Here is a 19,145-nt window from a genome sequence, read left to right as displayed (position 1 = left end):
GGCTGCCTCTCCAGCAGGATCCTATAGAGACCTGACTCTCTACAGTGCACGCTCCACACGCTTGCTCACTTGACAAACACTTATTATAACAACTGTCACCCTGGGCCCATTCCAGGTGAACGACATAAGGATGAATAAAACAAGCCCTGTACCAGTAGAGAACGTCAGTCCCATAGGGGAGAAAGTCAGGAAAGCCTCATCCTGAGCCTTGGACCCTTTACTGTGCATCCTGTAGGCTCCTGTCTCAGCCTCTGCTGAAGGCTATTTTTTTTCCTTGTATTCTGCAGGGACCAAGCATATGACAGATAATCAACAAATGCAGGCATCCCTGAAGAGGGGATCCTGGGATAAAAGCCCCAGCTGAATCAGTGCTATACAGGGGCCAAGTGGGGCTGGGTCCCAGGCAGGGTCATTTGCAGGGGTCCCTCTGCCCCTTCAAGTCCTGCCAGACAGGCCTTGGCCATGGTTTCTTCCTGTCCTTTTCCCCTAACCACAGTTGATCTTCCCTGGCTGTTATGAAATGTCAAAGAATGTCCTGCAATCCTAAATTCCATAATGATCTTTATCTTCTGTTCCCTCTGAGGCTCCTCAATCTGCAGTAACAGCTGTGGTTCAGCAAGCAGTGTGGCACTCTGGAGTGCTGCTCTGAAACAGGGCCGGCGTGGGGCAGAGCTCATCTGCTGCCCTGTCCGTTCACTGTGCTGTTCAGGGCTAGAGAAGATTCATGTGCGTGTACACTTTTTAAAAATTGTGAAACAATAATTATGCAGAAAAATACACAGAACGTATGTTCAGTTTAACAAATAATCATAAAGCAAATCTCTATAAAGCCACTGCTGCTCTGCAGTGACCCCTGCTTCCCCCTAAGTCGTGCATAATAATAACTACAACTTGCTGACCATGAACTTCAGGTCATACAGCAAAAGTGTTCTCACTTAATCTTTGGCCACCAGAGGCTGCGTAGACTAAAATGTGAACAGCTTCCCCTGCAGTTGTGGAGTGTGGTGACCCTATTGGATCTTCTCATGCCACTGAGGGATATACTGTTTTCTGTAGAGATGTCCAGCAGAGGCACTGTCCTGGGGGGCATCCTTCTTGATCACCCCCATGCCATGGAGGCCCATTCCCTGCCCAGGGCTCTAGAGTCTGAGCTTCTCCAAGAGGGAATGGAGTCTTTCGCAGAGGGGCTGTGGAGCCTTGTAAGGCTGAATCTAACCAAGAGCCGGGATTTTGGGTGGCTGCATATCCCAGATGGTTTCCCAGTGGACCAGCTTCCTGTTGCTGTTCTAATAAATTAACATAAACTTAGGGGCTTAAAACAACACAACTTTCTTTTCTTATAGTTCTGTAGGTCAGAAGTCTAAAACAGGTCTCACTGGGCTAAACTGAAGGTGTCAGCAGGGCTGCATTCCTTCCTGGGGGCTCTAGTAGAGAATCTCTTTCCTTTCTTCCCCTTTCGAGCTTTTAGAAGCTGCCTACATTCCTTGGCCTGCGGCCCCTTCCTCCACCTTCAAAGCTAGCACTGGCTAGCCAGGTCTTTCATATATTGTAATCTCTCTGCTTCTGCTTCTGACCCTTCTGCCTCTCTCTTCTCCTTGTGATTACACTGGGCCCACCCACCCCAGTTTCTACCCAATAATCCAGGGTAATCTCCCAAAGTTAAAGAGATAAAACAATACTAGCATCCCCAAAGCACCTCCATGTTCCCCTACTAATCACAACCCCAACCCTCCCTTGTGCATGAGCAAATAGACATTTGTAATAATTCTGTGCTTTTTGTAGTTTGACCTCCTCTGCATGTATCCTTAACAATACAGTTCAGTTTTGCCGGCTGTTAGATTTTTGCTAAAAGGAATTATACTGTATGCATTCTTTTATAGGTTTTATTCATTGATGAATCATTTGTTATTACAGTATTATTATCCAATATGACAATATTACAGTTATTGCAAGTCGCTGTAGTTCATTTCACTCCAGGAACACTGCACAATTTATGTGTACTCTCCACTGTTGATGGTCATTTGGACATTTTCTGGTACTATGTGGATATTCTGGTGCACATGGATAAGAGTGTGGGGTTAGAGAAGATTATGATGAGTGGGACTCTTGGGTTATAGAGTATATATATGATTTCATCTTTTAAACATTTTTATATTATTCATTTTTTTAAAGACTAGTTGCTGGGCATGGTGGCTCACGCCTGTAATCCCAGCACTTTGGGAGGCCGAAGCAGGCGGATCACGAGGTCAGGAGATTGAGACTCTCCTGGTTAACATGGTAAAACCCCATCTCTACTAAAAAAAAAAAAAAACACAAAAAATTAGCCAGGTGTGGTGGCGGGTGCCTGTAGTCCCAGTTACTCAGGAGGCTGAGGCAGGAGAATAGCGTGAACCTGGGAGGTGGAGGTTGCAGTGAGCCGAGACCTCGCCACTGCACTCCAGCCTGGGCGACAGAGCAAGACTCTGTCTCAAAAAACAAAAAAAAGACTAGTCAAGTGCAGTAGTGAGGAGGGGGAAAAGAGTAGAACAAGGAGTTCGATCTGTAACTGATTGTGAAGTCAATTGACATAATTCACTACCTTCCAATCAGCCATGTTTTCATCTTTACCAGATCACTTATATGCGTTTTTTTCTTTACTTATATACTTTTTAATCCTGAAAGCATTTCTCAGGGAAACAGTGGTATCACACCCAGTTGTCTGGGTAGAAGAAATGGGGTATGTCTGCCCTTACAGTGTGACCTTCCCACTTCTGTCTTGAGAACCCTGTCCCCTCCATCCCAGATAGCCCTGTGCCCTCTGGAACCCACAGCCTGGCCCCTCAGTAGCCTCCCTACCTTGCAGTTGGGTGGGGGTGGGAGGAGGTCAAGAAAGAGGAAGTGAAAACCAAATACAAGGGCTACAGAGAAGTCCGGTCCACAAACCTCAATGTTTCAGCAGCACATGCTGTGAGAAAACAACGTGCAAGCTGTTTGTGGAGCATACCTTGGGGGTGCCAAGGCCACTGGTACAAAGGTGTGCTTCTGGACATAAGTCACTCCACACAATGCTCACCCCAACCCTGTGAGGTACGGTACTGTCATCCCCATGTCACAGAATGAAGCCACTGAGCTGCACGGACATTGAGTATCTGGCAATACAGTGCAACAGTTAATAGCATGGGACCTAGGCCTGTTTAAATTGGGTTTAAATTCTGACTTCCCCACTTATTAGTGGTTCAGTCACCTGGGCCATTACTGACTTCCTTTGGCGTCAGTTTCTGCACCTGTAAAATGGAGCTAATTGGCTAACAGGGTTGTTGAGAGAGGTAAAAGACATAATGTGTAGAAGGAGCTTAGTCAAGTGCCAAGCACAAGGGAGAACCCAGTGGAACTAAAATGAGCAGAGCTCTGAAATGAAGACCATTATAGAGTCCAAGGTTGACAGGATGGAATCGGGGGTTGTCCTGGCAAGCTGGGACCAGGCCACCAAGCCGAAGGTGCTGGTTTGGTGCTGCGTGAGAATGGAACACTGGCCAGGTGGACTCTGAAACATGAGCAGCTGGGCAGTTCTCCCACCGACCTTGTCCACCTTTGTCCAGAACTCTCTACCTATCTCTGGCTGCTTCCAAGGGTGGTGATTTCTGACAAAGGCAGCTGCACATGCAGAAGTTTCAGCTCAGCATCAGTGCTGGCCTTCAGGAGGCCGCATTGGCAGGCGGCAGCAGTGGCAGCCAATGGGCAGCAAAGCTTGTTGCTAAGGTCACTGTGAGCCTTATTTGGCGACATGGGGCTGACCCTGCATTCACCTCTGAGAACCCTGGGAAACGCCAACCACAGATGTGAAATATGAACATCTCAAAACCACAACTGCATTTCCTTTGAGAAAAGATTCGGCTCTCCTCCTCTCCAGCCTGCCTCCCTCCGCTGGATGCCTTTTGTACAGGGACTCACTACTGCAAGAGGCAAGAGCCTAGGCTACAAGAAGAGTCTGCTACAAACTAGTCCTGGGCAGGCCTGGACAGGGAGAGGGGAGGGGCTGCCATGCAGGCGGCCCTAGGACCTAGCAAGGACCTCCAAGGCTTCCGTTCACACCCAGCAGCTGCCAACCCCTGCCCAGGCCTCCCCCAACACAGCCGGAGGGCCTGTTCCTGGCCCCACTTCCTGCAGCCTTGGGAAGCCGGCTAGCGTGAGGAAGGTGCGTGGCACTCATGGAGGAAGTGGGCCTGCACTGGTGCTCTCACCATCTGCACCAGCCACACCGCTTCGGTGCAGCCTGGAGCTCAAACGGTTGGCGGTTTCAGTTTTTCACCTCCCTTTGGTGCATCTTCCAGCTTAACATTAAATAAGTAAAACTGTTGCTCCACCCCAGACAAATGTGGGAGGGAAGTTGTGTCTTCAATATTTCCCAAATAACACTCACTGCTCCCTCCCATTCATACAGCACCTTCGGGTCTGGGAGCTGTGTTCACATCTGCCATCTCATTAGATCCTCGCAACTCTGGCAAAGGTAATGACTGAGCTCACACCATGTGTCAGGGACATGAATGAATTTACAGAATTCACTGTAATTGTTCCCATTTTACAGAAGAGAAAATGAGACAAAGAGAAATTCAGTCATTGGTTCAAGGTCATCACAGAACTGGAATTTTCTCCCAGATGGCTGAGTTCCAAAGTCTGCCCTAGTCTCTTCTGCTGCATTGCCTCTGTGGCACATACACAAGAACGAGTTCCATTTACCGATGAGAAAGTGAGGCTGAGGTGAAAGGGTGGTGTGGGGCCTGAGGTCAGGATTGATTCCTCAGTCCACGTCTCCTCCCAGAGGATGGTCCGCCAAGGTCCTTCATCTGCTCTCCCCCTTTAAAAACCACTGTTGGCCGGGCACGGTGGCTCACACCTGTAATCCCAGCACTTTGGGAGGCCAAGGCAGGTGGATCACCTGGAGTCAGGAGTTTGAGACCAGCCTGACCAACATGGAGAGACCCCGTCTCTACTAAAAACACAAAAATTAGCTGGGTGTGGTGGTGCATGCCTGCAATCCCAGCTACTTGGGAGGGTGAGGCAGGAGAATCGCTTGAACCAGGAAGGCAGAGGTTGCGATGAGCCGAGATCGCACCATTGCACTCCAGCTTGGGCAACAAGTGTGAAACTCTGTCTCAACAAACAAACAAACAAACAAACAAAAACACTGTCATGCCCCCACCGCCAGCTTGTCTCCTCCTGATGTGCAGGCTAAAAGTAGCCTTTCTTTTTAAGTGTGGCCCACGGAGCTCAGTGCCCTGCCTATCTGGAAGAGGCCGTGAAGCCCATCTATGTAGGTAAGGGGGGCAAAGCCAGGGCTACGGAGAGTGTGCCACAAGGGACATCGCCTCCTATCACCTCCCCATTGCCTGCACACACTGGGGACAGTCAAATCATTCCTCAGGCTGGGGGTAGGAGCTATGGGTGGAAGAGCTGGGGCATCTGTCCACAGAATCCTCCCGAGTTGCCTGGAGGGGCTGGGATGCAGTCCAGACACTGGGGAGCCCGATGCAGACCCCTCCCTGGAGCACTGTCCTTCTCTTGGGCTCTTCAGGCCTGCCCTCACTCATGAACACATATTTTTTGTGTGTACTTCCTGCATTACAGGCACTCCCCAGGCACCGTGGACGCACAGTGAACAACACAGACCAGGTCCACGCGTAACAGACTTTGCGTCCCTGAGGGAGGCAGACGTTAGGCAAATAATCACACGGATCTCTGAAAAACATAGCTGCTATGAGACGGTGCAACTTCAGGGGTCTTAACCTACAAAGGAGTGTGTGGGATTAGGGGGTTAGGCAGCTGTTCCCAAGGAAGAGACATTTCAGGTGAGGAGAGGAATGGGGTAGAGTTGGCGGGGGTGGGGGTGGGGGGCTGGTTCTCAGCTCTCCCTGACTGCCCTCCTTCCCCACATTCCAGTCGCTTCGGGAAATCTGTCGCTTCCATGAGAGCTTCTTTGCTGGTGTCTTCCAAGCTGCCACAAGTCGATGCCTTTGCCAGCTGTTGCTTTCAGTGTTTGTGCCTGGGTGAGCACAGCCGGTATGAAATGGCCCAGATTAACCGAGAGTCAGGGCCCCTCCTAAAGTACCTCTGAAAAGAGTTTTTCAGCATAAGCATGACATTAGCTTTTCCTAGAGAGGAAACCACCCCCAGGGCTGACAGCAAGCGGGCCAGGCTTAGAGGAAGCAAGTGCAGCGCTACAGCCCCTCCATGCCCGGCTGCAGACCGGACACCCTCACTGCCTTCCCCCAGAAGGCCCCCCGTCTCCCACCCCTGCTTCTTTTTCCCTGGGGGACTCTCCTTGTGGAAAAGAAACCCCAACACTAGAGGGTGCAAGTGAAACTGGAAAATGAAACTGTGATTTCCAGTTTCATTTTCCAGTTTCAATTTAGAAGCAGCTCTGCCAGCTTTCCACTGCCTGTGCCTCAGGGCAGCACAGAGGAGCTGAGGGGCAGGAAAAAGTGTTCCAGCCAGCAAGCACCCTGCTCCCTGGGTGCCCTCAGAGGGCGGGCACTGGACTGGTAGAACCCCTGAGCGGGGAGTTGTTGCAATGCAGATTCCTGGCTCTCCAGGCTCTGAGGCCATAGGTTTGGACCCTTTGGTGATTCTGATGTGCCTATGGACCTCACTGTGGCAGTCGTGGCCCCAGAGACCATCAGAACAGCCAGAGCACACCTGAGGCACGGCCTCATCCTCTCCAAGTCGCTTCCTGCCACAAATGCTCAGGAAGAGCTGCTTCACTGTGCAGCATCTCCTGCCCTCTTCCATCTGGTGTTGGAGGCATCTTAGATGTTCTCTGGGACCTGAGGTCTGCAGGAAGCCCAGGCTGTGGTCTTCACACAAGGGTCTCTCTTTCCCACACTCCAGATTTCCCTTTAAGCTGCTAATTTGTAACAGGCATTTATAGAAACAGAACAAGATAGAGAAATTCTATTAAGGGCCCTTATGTGCTTTGCTCTGTCTGTTGCTCCATTTATTTGCAATTTATAGCCTAATCCAAGAGGATTTAAGGACAATTAAATCTTCCTTTCCCCTCAGTGTGTCTGTGTATGAGTGCATGTGTAAGAGTGTGTGGGGGTTGGGTCTTCCAATGTACCTTTGCCCTGGTTTGACCATGGGGGGAGAGGGTGGGCAGGTCTCCAGGCCTGCCAGATGTAGACCTTTCCTAATGTCTACAGCAAGTTTGTTCTTCAGTGTTTCTAGCATCAGTTTTTGATCAATCATTAATCAAAGTTGCAATAAAAAGATAATCTTCTCAGGACTGGGCTATAAAGGTCCTGGCTGCAACCTTAAAAAACCCTTCTGTGGAGGCCTCAGAGTCAAGAGAAAAGGGCCATGTGTCTGTGGCTGGATTTGGAGGTAAATGAATGCACTGTCCCTCTCTAACTGATGTGCATGAATATGAACTTCAGTCACCTGAGTGGCCATGGCCTCTTTCTTCTCCTCTCCCTGCCAACGAAGCTGGTGGTGCCCTGGCTTCCAAGCCAGGTGGCAAAGCTGGGGAAGGAGGCCGTAGTTGGGCCCAAATATGAGGGCCTGGGGGCACCTCCATAGGTTGTGACTGCTGCAGCATGCTCTGGGGCCAGGCCTATGGCAGTGGAGGCAGGACAGCCCCCAGGACCACAGAGCCCCCGTAGTGGAGGGAGCCACTACTTGGGCGGCTCAGCTCATTCCTGCTGACTTGCTGCTGTACAGGGAAGAGGGGTGCCCGAGACAAAGAGGAGACACACTTCTCCCACGAGAAATAAAGCAAGCAGTTGTTCCTCTCCTGGGCCCAGCAGGGGTCAGAGGCTATGGGACCTTCACTCCTTCCCTCTCAGTGGAGAGGGTGGATCTGCTTTTTGGGCCATGAGGGCCCAGTTTCCTGACAAGCTGGAAAAGCAGGATTTAAGAGCTAGTATCAACAGGGAGAATGTGAGGCCCAGCATCAGGTTCAAGAAGCAAGGGGATCAAGGTTGCAGGGGAGGCGGGGAGCCTTAGCCTGACACAGCCCAGACCAACAGACTGAGGAGTCCAGAGAGCCCACATGCTCGCTCGGCCATCGCTAAGATGTGTAGTGTGTGAGAAGGTGTGAGAGGCACTCGCTTTTCTCTCCAGCCCCTTCCAACATATTATTGGGTCATGGGTGCCATGTTTTTAGACACATAAAAGAAATGGGTATTTTCAGAGAAGCGCAACCCTGGAGGTGCAGGGGAGTGAACTCAGCCATGAGAAATCATTCAAAGGATTGACCTCTGAACAGGGATAGACTTGCTCTCAATGGCTCCAAGCGGGGAAGCAGCAGAGAGGGGAACCTTTCCTGAAAGTCCAGTGTGGCCTCTGAAGACACACACACACACACACACACACACACACACACACACACACACACACACTTTTTTGAGAGAGAACGAGAATGAAAAGATACACACTGAACTTTTAACAGTCGCTGTCTCTACCTGGTGACTGCGAATGATTTTAATTTTTTTCCTCTTGTGCTTACAATATTTTCTAAAATCTCTAAAATATACCCAAGTTACTTTCTTGTTATAGCAAAATAGGCATAAAATGTCTATGTCTATTTTAACCATTTTTAAGTGAGAGTTCCATAGTATAAAGTACATTCTCACTGTTGTGCAGCCATCACCACCACCTATCTCCAGAACTTTTTCATCACCCTCAACATAAACTCTGCATCCACTAAGCAGTATCTCCCTGTTCCTCCTCCTTCCAGCCACTGGCAACCATCCTTCTACTTTCTGTCTCTATGAATTGCACTATTCTAGGTACCTCATATAAGTGGGATCATCTGGTATTTGTCCTTCTGTGTCTGGCTTATTTCACTTAGCATAATGTTTTTAAGGTTCATCTATGTTATAACATGTACCAGAATTTCATTCCTTTTTAAATCTGAATTATGTTCCATTGTATGTATCCTCCATATTTTGTTTATCCACCCCTCTTGTCATGGACATCTGGGTTGTTTCCACCTTTTGGCCATTGTGAATAATACTGCTACAAACACTGGTGTACAAACATCACTTCGAGTCCCTGCTTTCAATTCTTGTGGGTATATTCCTAGAAGTGGAACTGCTGGATCATACGATAACTAAGTTTTTGAGGAACCACCACCCTGTTTTCAACAGAGGCTGCATGATTTTATGTTCCCACCAGCCATGCACAAAGGTACTATTTCTTCACCTCCTTGCCAACACTTATTTTCAGGTCGTCGTTGTTTTAAAATAGCCATCCTAAAAGATATGAAGTGGTGTCTTACTTATGGTTCTCATTTGCATTTCCCTAATCTAAATTACGTTTTAAAATCCATCTGAATCACGCCCTTGGTTCTTTCTCAATAAAATGGATCTTGCCCCCTTTTTTCTCTTCTTTATACCTATTCTCTACATTTTAAAAAATTATGGCAAAATACATATAACTTAAGACTTCACCATCTTAACCATTTTCAAGTGTAGAGTTCAGTATTAAGTATATTCACATTGTTGTGTCCTAACGCAAATATAGTGTATAATGGCAAAAAGAAACAAAAGGCTATCTAAAGAAAAAGAAAGCCGTGAATTCTTGGACCCTGGAGATGTTCACAGACAGATTGGATCAATCTCAGCAGGGATTTTCATTCATCTTCTGAGCACCTCTGCTGGGCTGGGCTCTGTGCCAGGCAGGGGGCTCCAAGGTGCGTATGGCCTGGACTCTGCCCTCGGGGTTCAGCCTCCGTGGGAAGCAGTTACACCCAAGGGCTGCTATGGGCACAGAGAGGCACCCTGTTGTGTGGGTGTGGCATTGGGAAGGGGCATAAGTGAGGTGGCACGTGAGTTCAGGTGGGAAGGACGAGCAGACATGTACATGTGCAGAGAAGAGAACTGGCATGTGTAGCTGGGCTGTGGCAGCACATCTCACAACTGCCATTACAGGAGCATCTATTAATCATTTATGTCTGTCTCCCTATTTGATTATAAGCTGTATGAGACCAGAGCTGGTGGTTTTGTTCACTGCTGCATTGCTGCCATGCCCAGCACAGGCAAGTGTAAAAGAAACACTTGCTGGATAAATGAGTGGTTGATGATGAGGAAAAAGGAGACATTTCTTTCCAGAATCTTGGCTGTGAGAAGCAGACAGCAGGGCTGTACTCCACGGGGAAGGCAGGATAGCAGGAAGCATTACACAGGTGATGGAGACAGGAGCACGGCAGGAGCCATTGAAGAAGAAGAGTTGGAAGATTTCCTGGTTGAGAGAATGGAAAGGCGTAATTGCTGGGGAGAGGCCCCTGAAGAAAGGGGAAAGGCTGGGATGCAGGCTCAGTGGAAGGAGAGGAGTCTGTTTATGAGACTCAGATGGCCAATGTGAAAAAGACAGACGATACCAACTGCTGTATGAATGGGAAGTACACTGCATGGGGAACTCTCCTACACTGGAGGCATGTTCTTCCTGTTATTCCAGATTCAGACAGCACTCTGGTCGCTGGTTGGTGCAGGCCACCATTTGAGCCAATTAGGGGAATCCTAATATCTGTGCTTGGACTATCAGAAATGAGTGCTGTATGCCCAGAGCAATTTCCAAGATGGGCCTGAATCCATGAGTCATGGCACTACATGGAGCCCAGGGTTGGCTCTGAGCCTAACAGCCTCCAAAATGTCAACTTTGCTCATGTGCCACCTTGTCCTTCATCTCATGGCATGCAGCTGGCAGGACTTCAGTTGACAGAAGGTAGACCCTGCTCTTTTCAAAAAGCACACAGGACAGGTGTTGATAGGCCAGCCCCTCCCACTGAGCTCTGGTTACTGCGGTGAAGTCCACCAGGAGGTTCAGCGCCCACTGTGGCTCTGCCTGAGGGGCCTCTGTGCACACTCAGTCCAGGCACTAGCATCCCAGCCCCCGGCCAGTGGTCCAACTCCAGACTCACTGCACAGAGCCCCTTGCAACTGATGTGTGCCAACATGGAGCCCACACGGGGCAGCTCAGCGTGACACCTGCACAGCTCAAGACTGAGAGAAGGACATGCTGACTCCATGTGTGGTCTGTTTTTTTATTGCATCTTCCTTCTCAAGTTGGAAGAGGCTGTACTGAATTACCAAATGGCATGATACTCGCTGTGGGGGAGCACAGAGGAGTGTCTGGCAGTCCCTGGGATGATGTTACAGTCCAGAGGTGGGGATGAGATGAGCCCAGACGATGCAATGGGGATGCAATCAAGACACAATGTTGTTAGAAGCCATAGTATGTTCTTTCATGCCATGTGTTTCCCAGCTCAGAGGAGTGAGGGGTCAAGGAGGGGTGGGGTGGCCCCCTGGGACCCTGCTCTAGGATGCATGTGTAAGGACCCACATACAAACCCACAGAATTCAAGAGCTAGCCAGGCCTGGACCCATGTAGGAGAGCCCCACTGGCTGATTTCCTATCTGGGACAAAGGCCACAGACAGCAGGCCTCCCTTGGCCACACCCACATCCCCAGAACACATGCTCCACTATCCCTAGTCTAACTACAACCCCATATGAACTGTGTCCCATTCATGTTGGCCTAGAAACTGGGAAGTACCTGGCATGGGGTCCTCCACTTCCTCCCCATGACTGCCTGGAGCTCTGGGGAGACCACCAAGAGGCCATTTTTGTGGCTAGGAAATGTCTGTGGCAGCTATGGACACCACAGGCCCTCCCTGGACCCTTCTGAAGCAGAGGTCACATTCCTAAAGATTCTTAACTGCCAGCTCCAATCTCTTGCTTCTTCCTGATAGTCTCCTCTTAGTAAGGAGTGAAGATAATCTTTTCCCAGTTCCATGAGGTCCTCTCAGATCCAAAATGCTCTAAGTTCAAGGGCAAAGCATGAAGAAAGGGAGCCACAGATACTAATTTGTGGTTTTAGTTCAGTGGTTTTCCACCCTGGCTACAGAGTAGAGTTACCTAAGGAGCTTTTAAAAAATACTCATGTCCAAATATTCCAACAAGCACTTTGCAAAGAGAAGATCTAAACGGCTAACAAACATATGAAAAGTTGCTCAGCTGTATTAGTCATCAGGGAAATGCAAATTCAAACCACATTGTGATATCACTACATACCTGCCAGAATGGCTAACATGAAAAAGATAGAAAATATCAATGGCTGGCAAAAATGTGAAGCAACCAGAACTCTCATACATTGCTGGAGGGAATGTAAATGGGTACAGCCACCTGGGAACATTATTTGGCACAGGTACTAAAGCTGAACATACTCATATCCATGCTTGCCCAGCAATGGATATAAATGTGCTCCAAAAATACACACTAGCATGTCATTGCAATAGTCATAATAGTTCTGAACTGTAAATAACAACTCGAATATCCAAAAATCCATCACAGTAGAATGGATAGAGAAATTAAGGAATATCCATAGAGTGGAATACCCTATAGCAAGAAGAGTGAATAAACTGCAGCTCTAAGTAACAACTTGGATGAATCATTTCACGAACATAACAAGAGGATATATACTGCATGATTCCATTTACATCATATAAAGTTTGAAAACAGGAGAAATGATTCCATACCATTAGAAGCTAAAATGGACGTTAGCCTTTGGAGCCAAGTAGTAAGCAGTTTCATGATTTGGATGCTGGTTACTCAGGGTCAATTCATTTGTGAAAATTCACTGAGCTTTACACTTATGGTTTGTGCTTTTTTCTTTTTTTCTTTTTTTGCATATATGTCATCCTTTAACAAACACTTAAAAAATTTTTGAAACCCACATCAATCCAGTCAGATTCTTTTGGGTGGGAGCAAGATCCAGGCATCAATATTTTTTAATATCCCAGATGACAGTAATGTACAGCCAGGATTGAAAGTCACTGGTTTAATATCTTGGGAAAAGTAGATCCACTCAAGACCTCAAAGGGTCCTGACAAAGGCCACTTCCAGCTCAGTAGAGTGAGACAGTGGGGTGGGAAGATGTCCATTTTTTGGATGTGGGCTGGTGTCTTGCATGGGCAGAGGTATTGCAGCATGCTGTTGTAATGTGTATCTTCCTTGGCAGTGTCTGTTGAAAGCTGGTTGCGTCAGTTTGTAACGGGGTGTAATGGCAACAAGGTGGGCCCAACCCCACCCCAGGAAGTGGATCACTGAGCGCAGCTTCTACAGGGCCATTTGTAGAGAGGTGGCAGCTGGGCTTCCCAGGGGCTGCCACCCAGGGCAGAGCCAGTGCTGAGGCTCGGACAACCCGAGCAGGGTGGGGAGAAGGCCTGACTCAGGGTGTTTATGTTTGTGGGTAATGACAGTCAGTTCTGGGCTCCAGATGATGCTTACTCCCTGGCCTCTGTGTTCAGATTAGGAACTTGCAACATCTTGCTGAGGACCACGTCAGGCTCAGCTCTAAGTGCTGTGGCTGAGAATTTTCCTTCCTTTTTGTGGGGTTAGTGGCAGCCTCCCTAGCAATGGCTGACCTCTAGCATACTCTGGTCAAACTACAGGCAGCTGGGACAAGACAGGACATGGGGCTCACAGACAGGTATTCCACCCACCTGGGCCCTCTCAACTCTCCCAGAAATGCATGGGCCATGAACCTCCTGCTGCGGGAGGGGCAGTGCAGAGAGGTCTCAACAAGCTTCCCTTGGCCCTCTGGGATCTCCACCATCCACAGTGTGTGGGGCTGAGCTGCAGGCTAGGTCTTCAGGTGGTGTCCCTGCACATCTGCTTTGCAGCGTGGCGTCTATGGAGCAAGAGTGAACAGGAAGGGGCCTGGGGCCTCCTGTAGCTCTGCCGGGCAGGGACGCTGCGGGGCCTCAGCTGGGCTTGCTTGGCTAAAGGGTACAGAGTGGCGTAGGCTGCAAGAGGACAAGCTAAGCTGATGAAGGCTCTATCACTCAAGGGTAGCCATGTAAAAAAAAATCCCTACAGGAAAAGAAGCATGAATAAGACAGGCGGGGCATAACGGTGTCTCCCCACTGAAGCTGCAACTCTCCACTTCACTGGCTTCAGCCTCCTCTCTGGGAAATGGGGGCAATGTCCCCTAGGCCTTTTCCTCCTGTCCAGTAGGGCTGAAGGTCCACAGGCCAGAGGGAGGCCTGGGTCCTGAGGAGTCTACCTGTTCGGCCCCTGGCTGGGACCTCAACCCCCATGTGCCACGTCACCTCCTTTGTCTGTGAAATACCACAACAGCAGCTCTTGCCAGCCAGTGACACTACCCCTTCCTGTTGTCTTCTTTACAAAGCATTTATGAAATGTTTCCTTTTCATGCTTCAGGAAACGGGTGGCCAGGAGGAGTTCTAGATTTCATTTTTTTTCCCTAGAGACATGTGTGCTTCGAAATACACAAATTAAACAAAAACCAGGGCTGACTGGGACCAGGAGAATAAGGGAGGCAGGCAAATCCAGGAAATAGCCTTGCAAGAGAGTGATGCAGGGAACTGGGCTCCTGATTTTCCTCGGGGGCATCTGGGGGTGTGAAGTGTGACTGTGGGCAAGGCCTAGGCCTCTGGGCTCTGGTGTGTCCTCATCCCCATGGATGAAGCAAATGGCACTTTTGCATCATGAAGCAAAACTGGCACTTTTGCATCATGACAAGCACATGGCACTTTTGCATCATGAAGCAAAACTGACCTGGAAACACATAAGTCGGGTGGGTCCCACCTGAGGGACTCCTAATATCAGGCCTGGTAGAATATAAACATCCAACTTCATCTTCCAGACTCAGATCTGACTCTTCTAGCAAAGATCTGCTATCCAGGAAGCTATTTAGTCATTTCCCAAAACCACTGATATTTTAAGCCTGTCATGTAACTTTTTTTTTTTTTTTTGAGACTGAGTTTTGCTCTTGGCACCCAGGCTGGAGTGCAGTGACCCGATGCCTCCCAGGTTCAAGTGATTCTCCTGCCTCAGCCTCCTGAGTAGCTGAGATTACAGGCACCTGCCACCATGCCTGGCTAATTTTTGTATTTTTAGTAGAGACGGGTTTTTGCCATGTTGGCCAGGGTGGTCTTGAACCCCTGACCTCAAGTGATCCACTGCTTCAGCCTCCCAAAATGCTGGGATTACAGGCATCAGCCACTGCGCCTGGCCCTGTCCTGTAACTTCTGAGTCATCATAAATTCTCTCTCCTGGCTTCCCTTTATTTACATGCTTATTTTCCTTCTCAAATCACTCCAGTAAGTATGTAAGTCACTAATTTATTGCCCTCTATTATCTGCATTATGGTTAAAAACATCGACATGAACAAACAAACAAACAAAAGCCCTTGAGTAGCCTAGATAAGTCACAAAGCTCATACCCAGACTCTCAATGAAGAGAGTCTCTCAGGGCTCACTTAGGGACTATTCATTCTTGTTTTATTTTTTTTTAAATGTTCATACCCTCCCTGCTTGAGTATCCTTGTTTTAGATGCAAATCAGAAAAGGTTCGTGTATTGATCACAGTCCCAGCAGGAAGCAGATGCACACTCCACTGGTAACAGGAGAGACTGAGGAAGGGACTGTTTCCAAGGATGAGCAGGATGAAGAGAAACCCTCAAGGAAAGGTGAAACACCCTGCAGCCAGCAACAGTGGGAGCTGTGACCACCAATCCCCAGGGAGGAGGTGGGAGGGCTCCTGGAACCCAGAGAGACCTGTAGGAGGGGGTTGCCAGCAGGAGCTGTGGTTTTAGGGTGAAAAACACAGGCACTATTGACCTGAGACCTGGCAAGGGAGGGAGCTGGGGAGATAAAGCACCTCCCAATTCCCCTCCCAGCCTTCAACCTCTGGTCAGGGAAGGGGTCTTCAATTGGCCAAACCCAACTGGAAGCATGGGGACCTGGAGCCTGGCTGATGGAATCCGCAAAGGTCAAACCCTGGGAGGTGTGGGAAAGGGCAGAAAATCAACAGGAGCAGGGATGTGTCGGGGGATGGCAAACAAAGAACGCCCAGCAGAGTCACCAGGGCATTTGAAAAGATACATCAGAAGCTAACATGCTGTAATGTGGCACTTTCACCACAAATACATAGGATGAGAGGCAGCCAGGGACAGAGGCGGCCATGAAGAAAGGTTTGAAGAATCCCAGCAAAATGATTGGGGTCCACATCATGGAGGAACAAATAGCTCTACTTAGTAATTCCAAGGTAATAGCTTAATAGCTTAATAATTCCAAGGTAAACAAGTGTTTTCATAAAGAGGACTCTGAATGATCAACAAAAGGTTGAATGTCACTGTACTGCTTCACAGAGCTGTTACAGGTCAGGGAAGACTATAACACAATGTAGAGATAGATCCATACAAGAGAGGTGCAACAGGGTTTCCAGTTCAACACGTCAGTTATTTACACTCCCAGTTTCCTTTCTATCTTGAAGCACCACTAAAATGCTAGTCTAGAAATCAAATGCGGCCAGGTGCAGCGGCTCACGCCTATACTTCCAGCACTTTGGTAGGCCAAGGCAGGAGGATCATTTGAGTCCAGGAGTTCTAGACCAGCCTGGGCAACATAGTAAGACCTTGTCTTTAAAAAAAAAAAAAAAAAAATTGGCTGGGTGTGGTGGTGTATACCTGGAGTCTCAGCTACTCAGGAGGCTGAGGTGGGAGGATCACTTGAGCCCAGGAGTTTGAGGCTGCAGTGAGCTATGGTCACACCACTGTACTCCAGTCTGGGCAACAAAGTGATACCTTATCTCTTAAAAAAATCAAATGGGGCCAGGCGTGGTGGTTCACACCCGTAATCCCAGCACTTTAGGAGGATGAGGAGGATGGATTACTTGTGATCAGAAGTTCGAGACCAGCTTGGCCAACATGGTGAAACCCCATCTCTACTAAAAATACGAAAAGTAGTCGGGCATGGTGGCACATGCCTGTAGTCCCAGGTACTTGGGAGGCTGAGGTATGAGAATCACTTGAACCCGGGAGGCAGAGGTTGCAATGAGCCAAGATCGTGCCACTGCACTCCAGCTTGGGCGACAAAGCAAGACTCTGTCTCAAACAAACAAACAGACACACAAACAAAAAACCAAATGGTATTAACTCTCAAAGGCAAAGGAAATGGTAAAGGAGACATGAGTGGCTGAAAGAGTTCCCCAAACTCCAGGAAGCTGGGAGGCAGGTAGAGGAATAATGACTGATATGGAGGAAGCTAGGCTCTGAAGGGCTTGCAGAGGGGGCACACTGACAGGAGGCAAGCCGCTTTACCCCTGGAAACCTGCAGGAGGAGCTCAGACTTGGGGAGACCAGGTGTTGTGGATGGTGGGGCTGAGGTACAGCAGCCAGTGAGGGTAATGAATGTAGGAAACTGGTTGAAATCCTCCCCAGGTCTCACCTCCACACCCTGCCCCACACAGCTGGAGACAAAGACACTGAACAGGAGAGAGACAGGCAGGAGGGAAGGCAGATGAATACAGAGATGAAGATGGAGGTGAGGGAAAAGTCTGAAGAACGAAGTGTGGGACTCAATGTCCCACCCACTTACCTTGCCCCGCCCCACCCCAGGTCTATATCACTCTGGATGAGGGTATGGTGGATTTAAAAGATGGTTGCAAATTCTTTGACTTTTCTCCAATGGAGAGGTGGGTCTGTGTCTCCTTCCCTGAACCTGTGTGGATTTCTGACCACAGTGGAAATGAGCTATGTGACTTCCACGGTTGGGACATACACAGCCATGCAGCTTCTGTTTTGCTGGCCAGAACAGTCACACCAGAGACTTGAGCTACCTCGTAAGAGGCCCAGTGACCAGGCCATGGTGCTGGAAACACCATGTGTAGTCTCTCAACAGCTGAGCCCAGCCTTCCAGCTCTCTTTGCCAAGTGAACAACCATCTTACAAGTGGACCCTTTAGCCCCAGCTGTTCCAACTCCCAGTCATTCCAGTCACCTCCAGTCATTCCAGTCATCCCAGTCATTGTAGAATAAAGAGCCGTGCCCTTCTGAATCCTTGACAGTGGCCCTAAAAATGGTGGTTGTTTTATGCTACTAAGTTTTGGGGTGGTTTGTTATGTAGTGATCAATAACTAGAACTAGGAGTTAGAATGCTTCTCTTGAGAGCAGAATGGCTTCAGGGTGGTGGTTCTCAACAGGGTGACTTTGTCCCCCAGGGGACATTTGGCAATGTTTACAGACATTTTGGTTATCACATCTCTGGGAGGGGGGTTACTACTGGCATTTAATAGATAGAAGTCACTGGTGCTGCTAAACATTCTACAGTGCACGAGACTTTGGTCCAACATGTCACTAGTACCAAGGCCGAGAAACCTAGCTCTAGAGAAAAGGTGCTCATGGCCAGGTGCAGTGGCTCACATCTGTAATCCCAGCACTTTGGGAGGCCAAGGTGGGTGGATCATGAGGTCAGGAGATTGAGACCATCCTGGCTAACATGGTGAAACCCCATTTCTACTAAAAATACAAAAACTTAGCTGGGCGTGGTGGCGGGCACCTGTAGTCCCAGCTACTAGGAAGGCTAAGGCAGGAGAATGGCATGAACCCGGGAGGCAGAGCTTCCAGTGAGCCGAAGATCGCACCACTGCACTCCAGCCCGGGTGACGGAGCGAGACTCCGTCTCAAAAAAAAAAAAAAAGGTGCTCATTGGAGGCTTGTTAACTAAAAGACTGGCTTGCTTCCTGTAGTGAAACCCCAGTTGATAAATTCTGCCCAAGCAGAGTTTAGTTCAGCCTCTTATTGCTCCATTAATAAATACCAGCAGATAGCTGAGATATTTGGCATTTAAGGAAAGCCTCCAACAAGGAGAGATGGAGAGACAGAGAGAGGGAGAAGAAGAAAGAAGAAGGGAGAAGAAGAAGAAAGAAGAAGAAGGAAGAAGAAAAAGGAGGAGGAGAAGAAGAAGAAGAAGGAGGAGGAGGAGGGAGGAAGAAGGAGGAAGAAGGAGGAGGAAGAAGAAGGAGGAGGAGGAAGAAGAAGAAGAAGGAGGAGGAGGAGGAAGAAGGAAGAAGAAGAAGAAGGAAGAAGAAGGAAGAAGAAGAAGAAGAAGAACAACAACAACAACAACAACAACAACAACAACAACCAGCCCCGCCACTGCTGCCACCTCCAGTTGGAAACAAAAACAAAATAGAGACTAGAAGACTATTAAGACAAATGGACAAATGAAAAATAAATAGTGCCTCAAGAAGAATAAGATGGAGACAGTATATGCATAAAAAAGAATGTGGTATTTTTGAAAAAGAATAGGCAGAACAAGAATGAGTACTAGGATATTAGAAAAAGAAAGCCAAAATTAAAAAAAAAA

The 19,145-nt window shown here is 48.6% G+C and overlaps 1 protein-coding gene across 6 annotated transcripts in view; it reads right to left on the bottom strand.

Annotated features, from left to right (window-relative positions):
- The window catches only part of CARINH (colitis associated IRF1 antisense regulator of intestinal homeostasis), a 70,925-nt gene that overhangs the window by 5,647 nt on the left and 46,133 nt on the right, over positions 1 to 19,145 (bottom strand). Inside the window, exons 4-5 of one of the 6 annotated variants that reach the window (XM_078005159.1) lie at positions 17,377 to 17,511; positions 2,625 to 6,087 (exon numbers count right to left, since the gene is read on the bottom strand). The exons of 3 other annotated variants lie outside the window; for them this stretch is intronic. In XM_078005159.1, coding sequence (XP_077861285.1) covers positions 17,399 to 17,511 — 113 coding nt within the window. In that variant the 3' untranslated portion in view covers positions 2,625 to 6,087; positions 17,377 to 17,398. Of the gene's footprint in view, positions 1 to 1,872; positions 6,088 to 17,376; positions 17,512 to 19,145 lie in introns of those variants that run through there. 2 more of the 6 variants (XM_015140733.3, XM_028849713.2) reach the window with 2 other exon arrangements.

The sequence above is a fragment of the Macaca mulatta genome, chromosome 6, assembly GCF_049350105.2.
Source record: "Macaca mulatta isolate MMU2019108-1 chromosome 6, T2T-MMU8v2.0, whole genome shotgun sequence".
Taxonomy (NCBI): Eukaryota; Metazoa; Chordata; class Mammalia; order Primates; family Cercopithecidae; genus Macaca; species Macaca mulatta.
The sequence above is the reverse complement of the archived record's forward strand: the minus strand, read 5'-3'. Positions and strand labels throughout refer to the sequence as shown.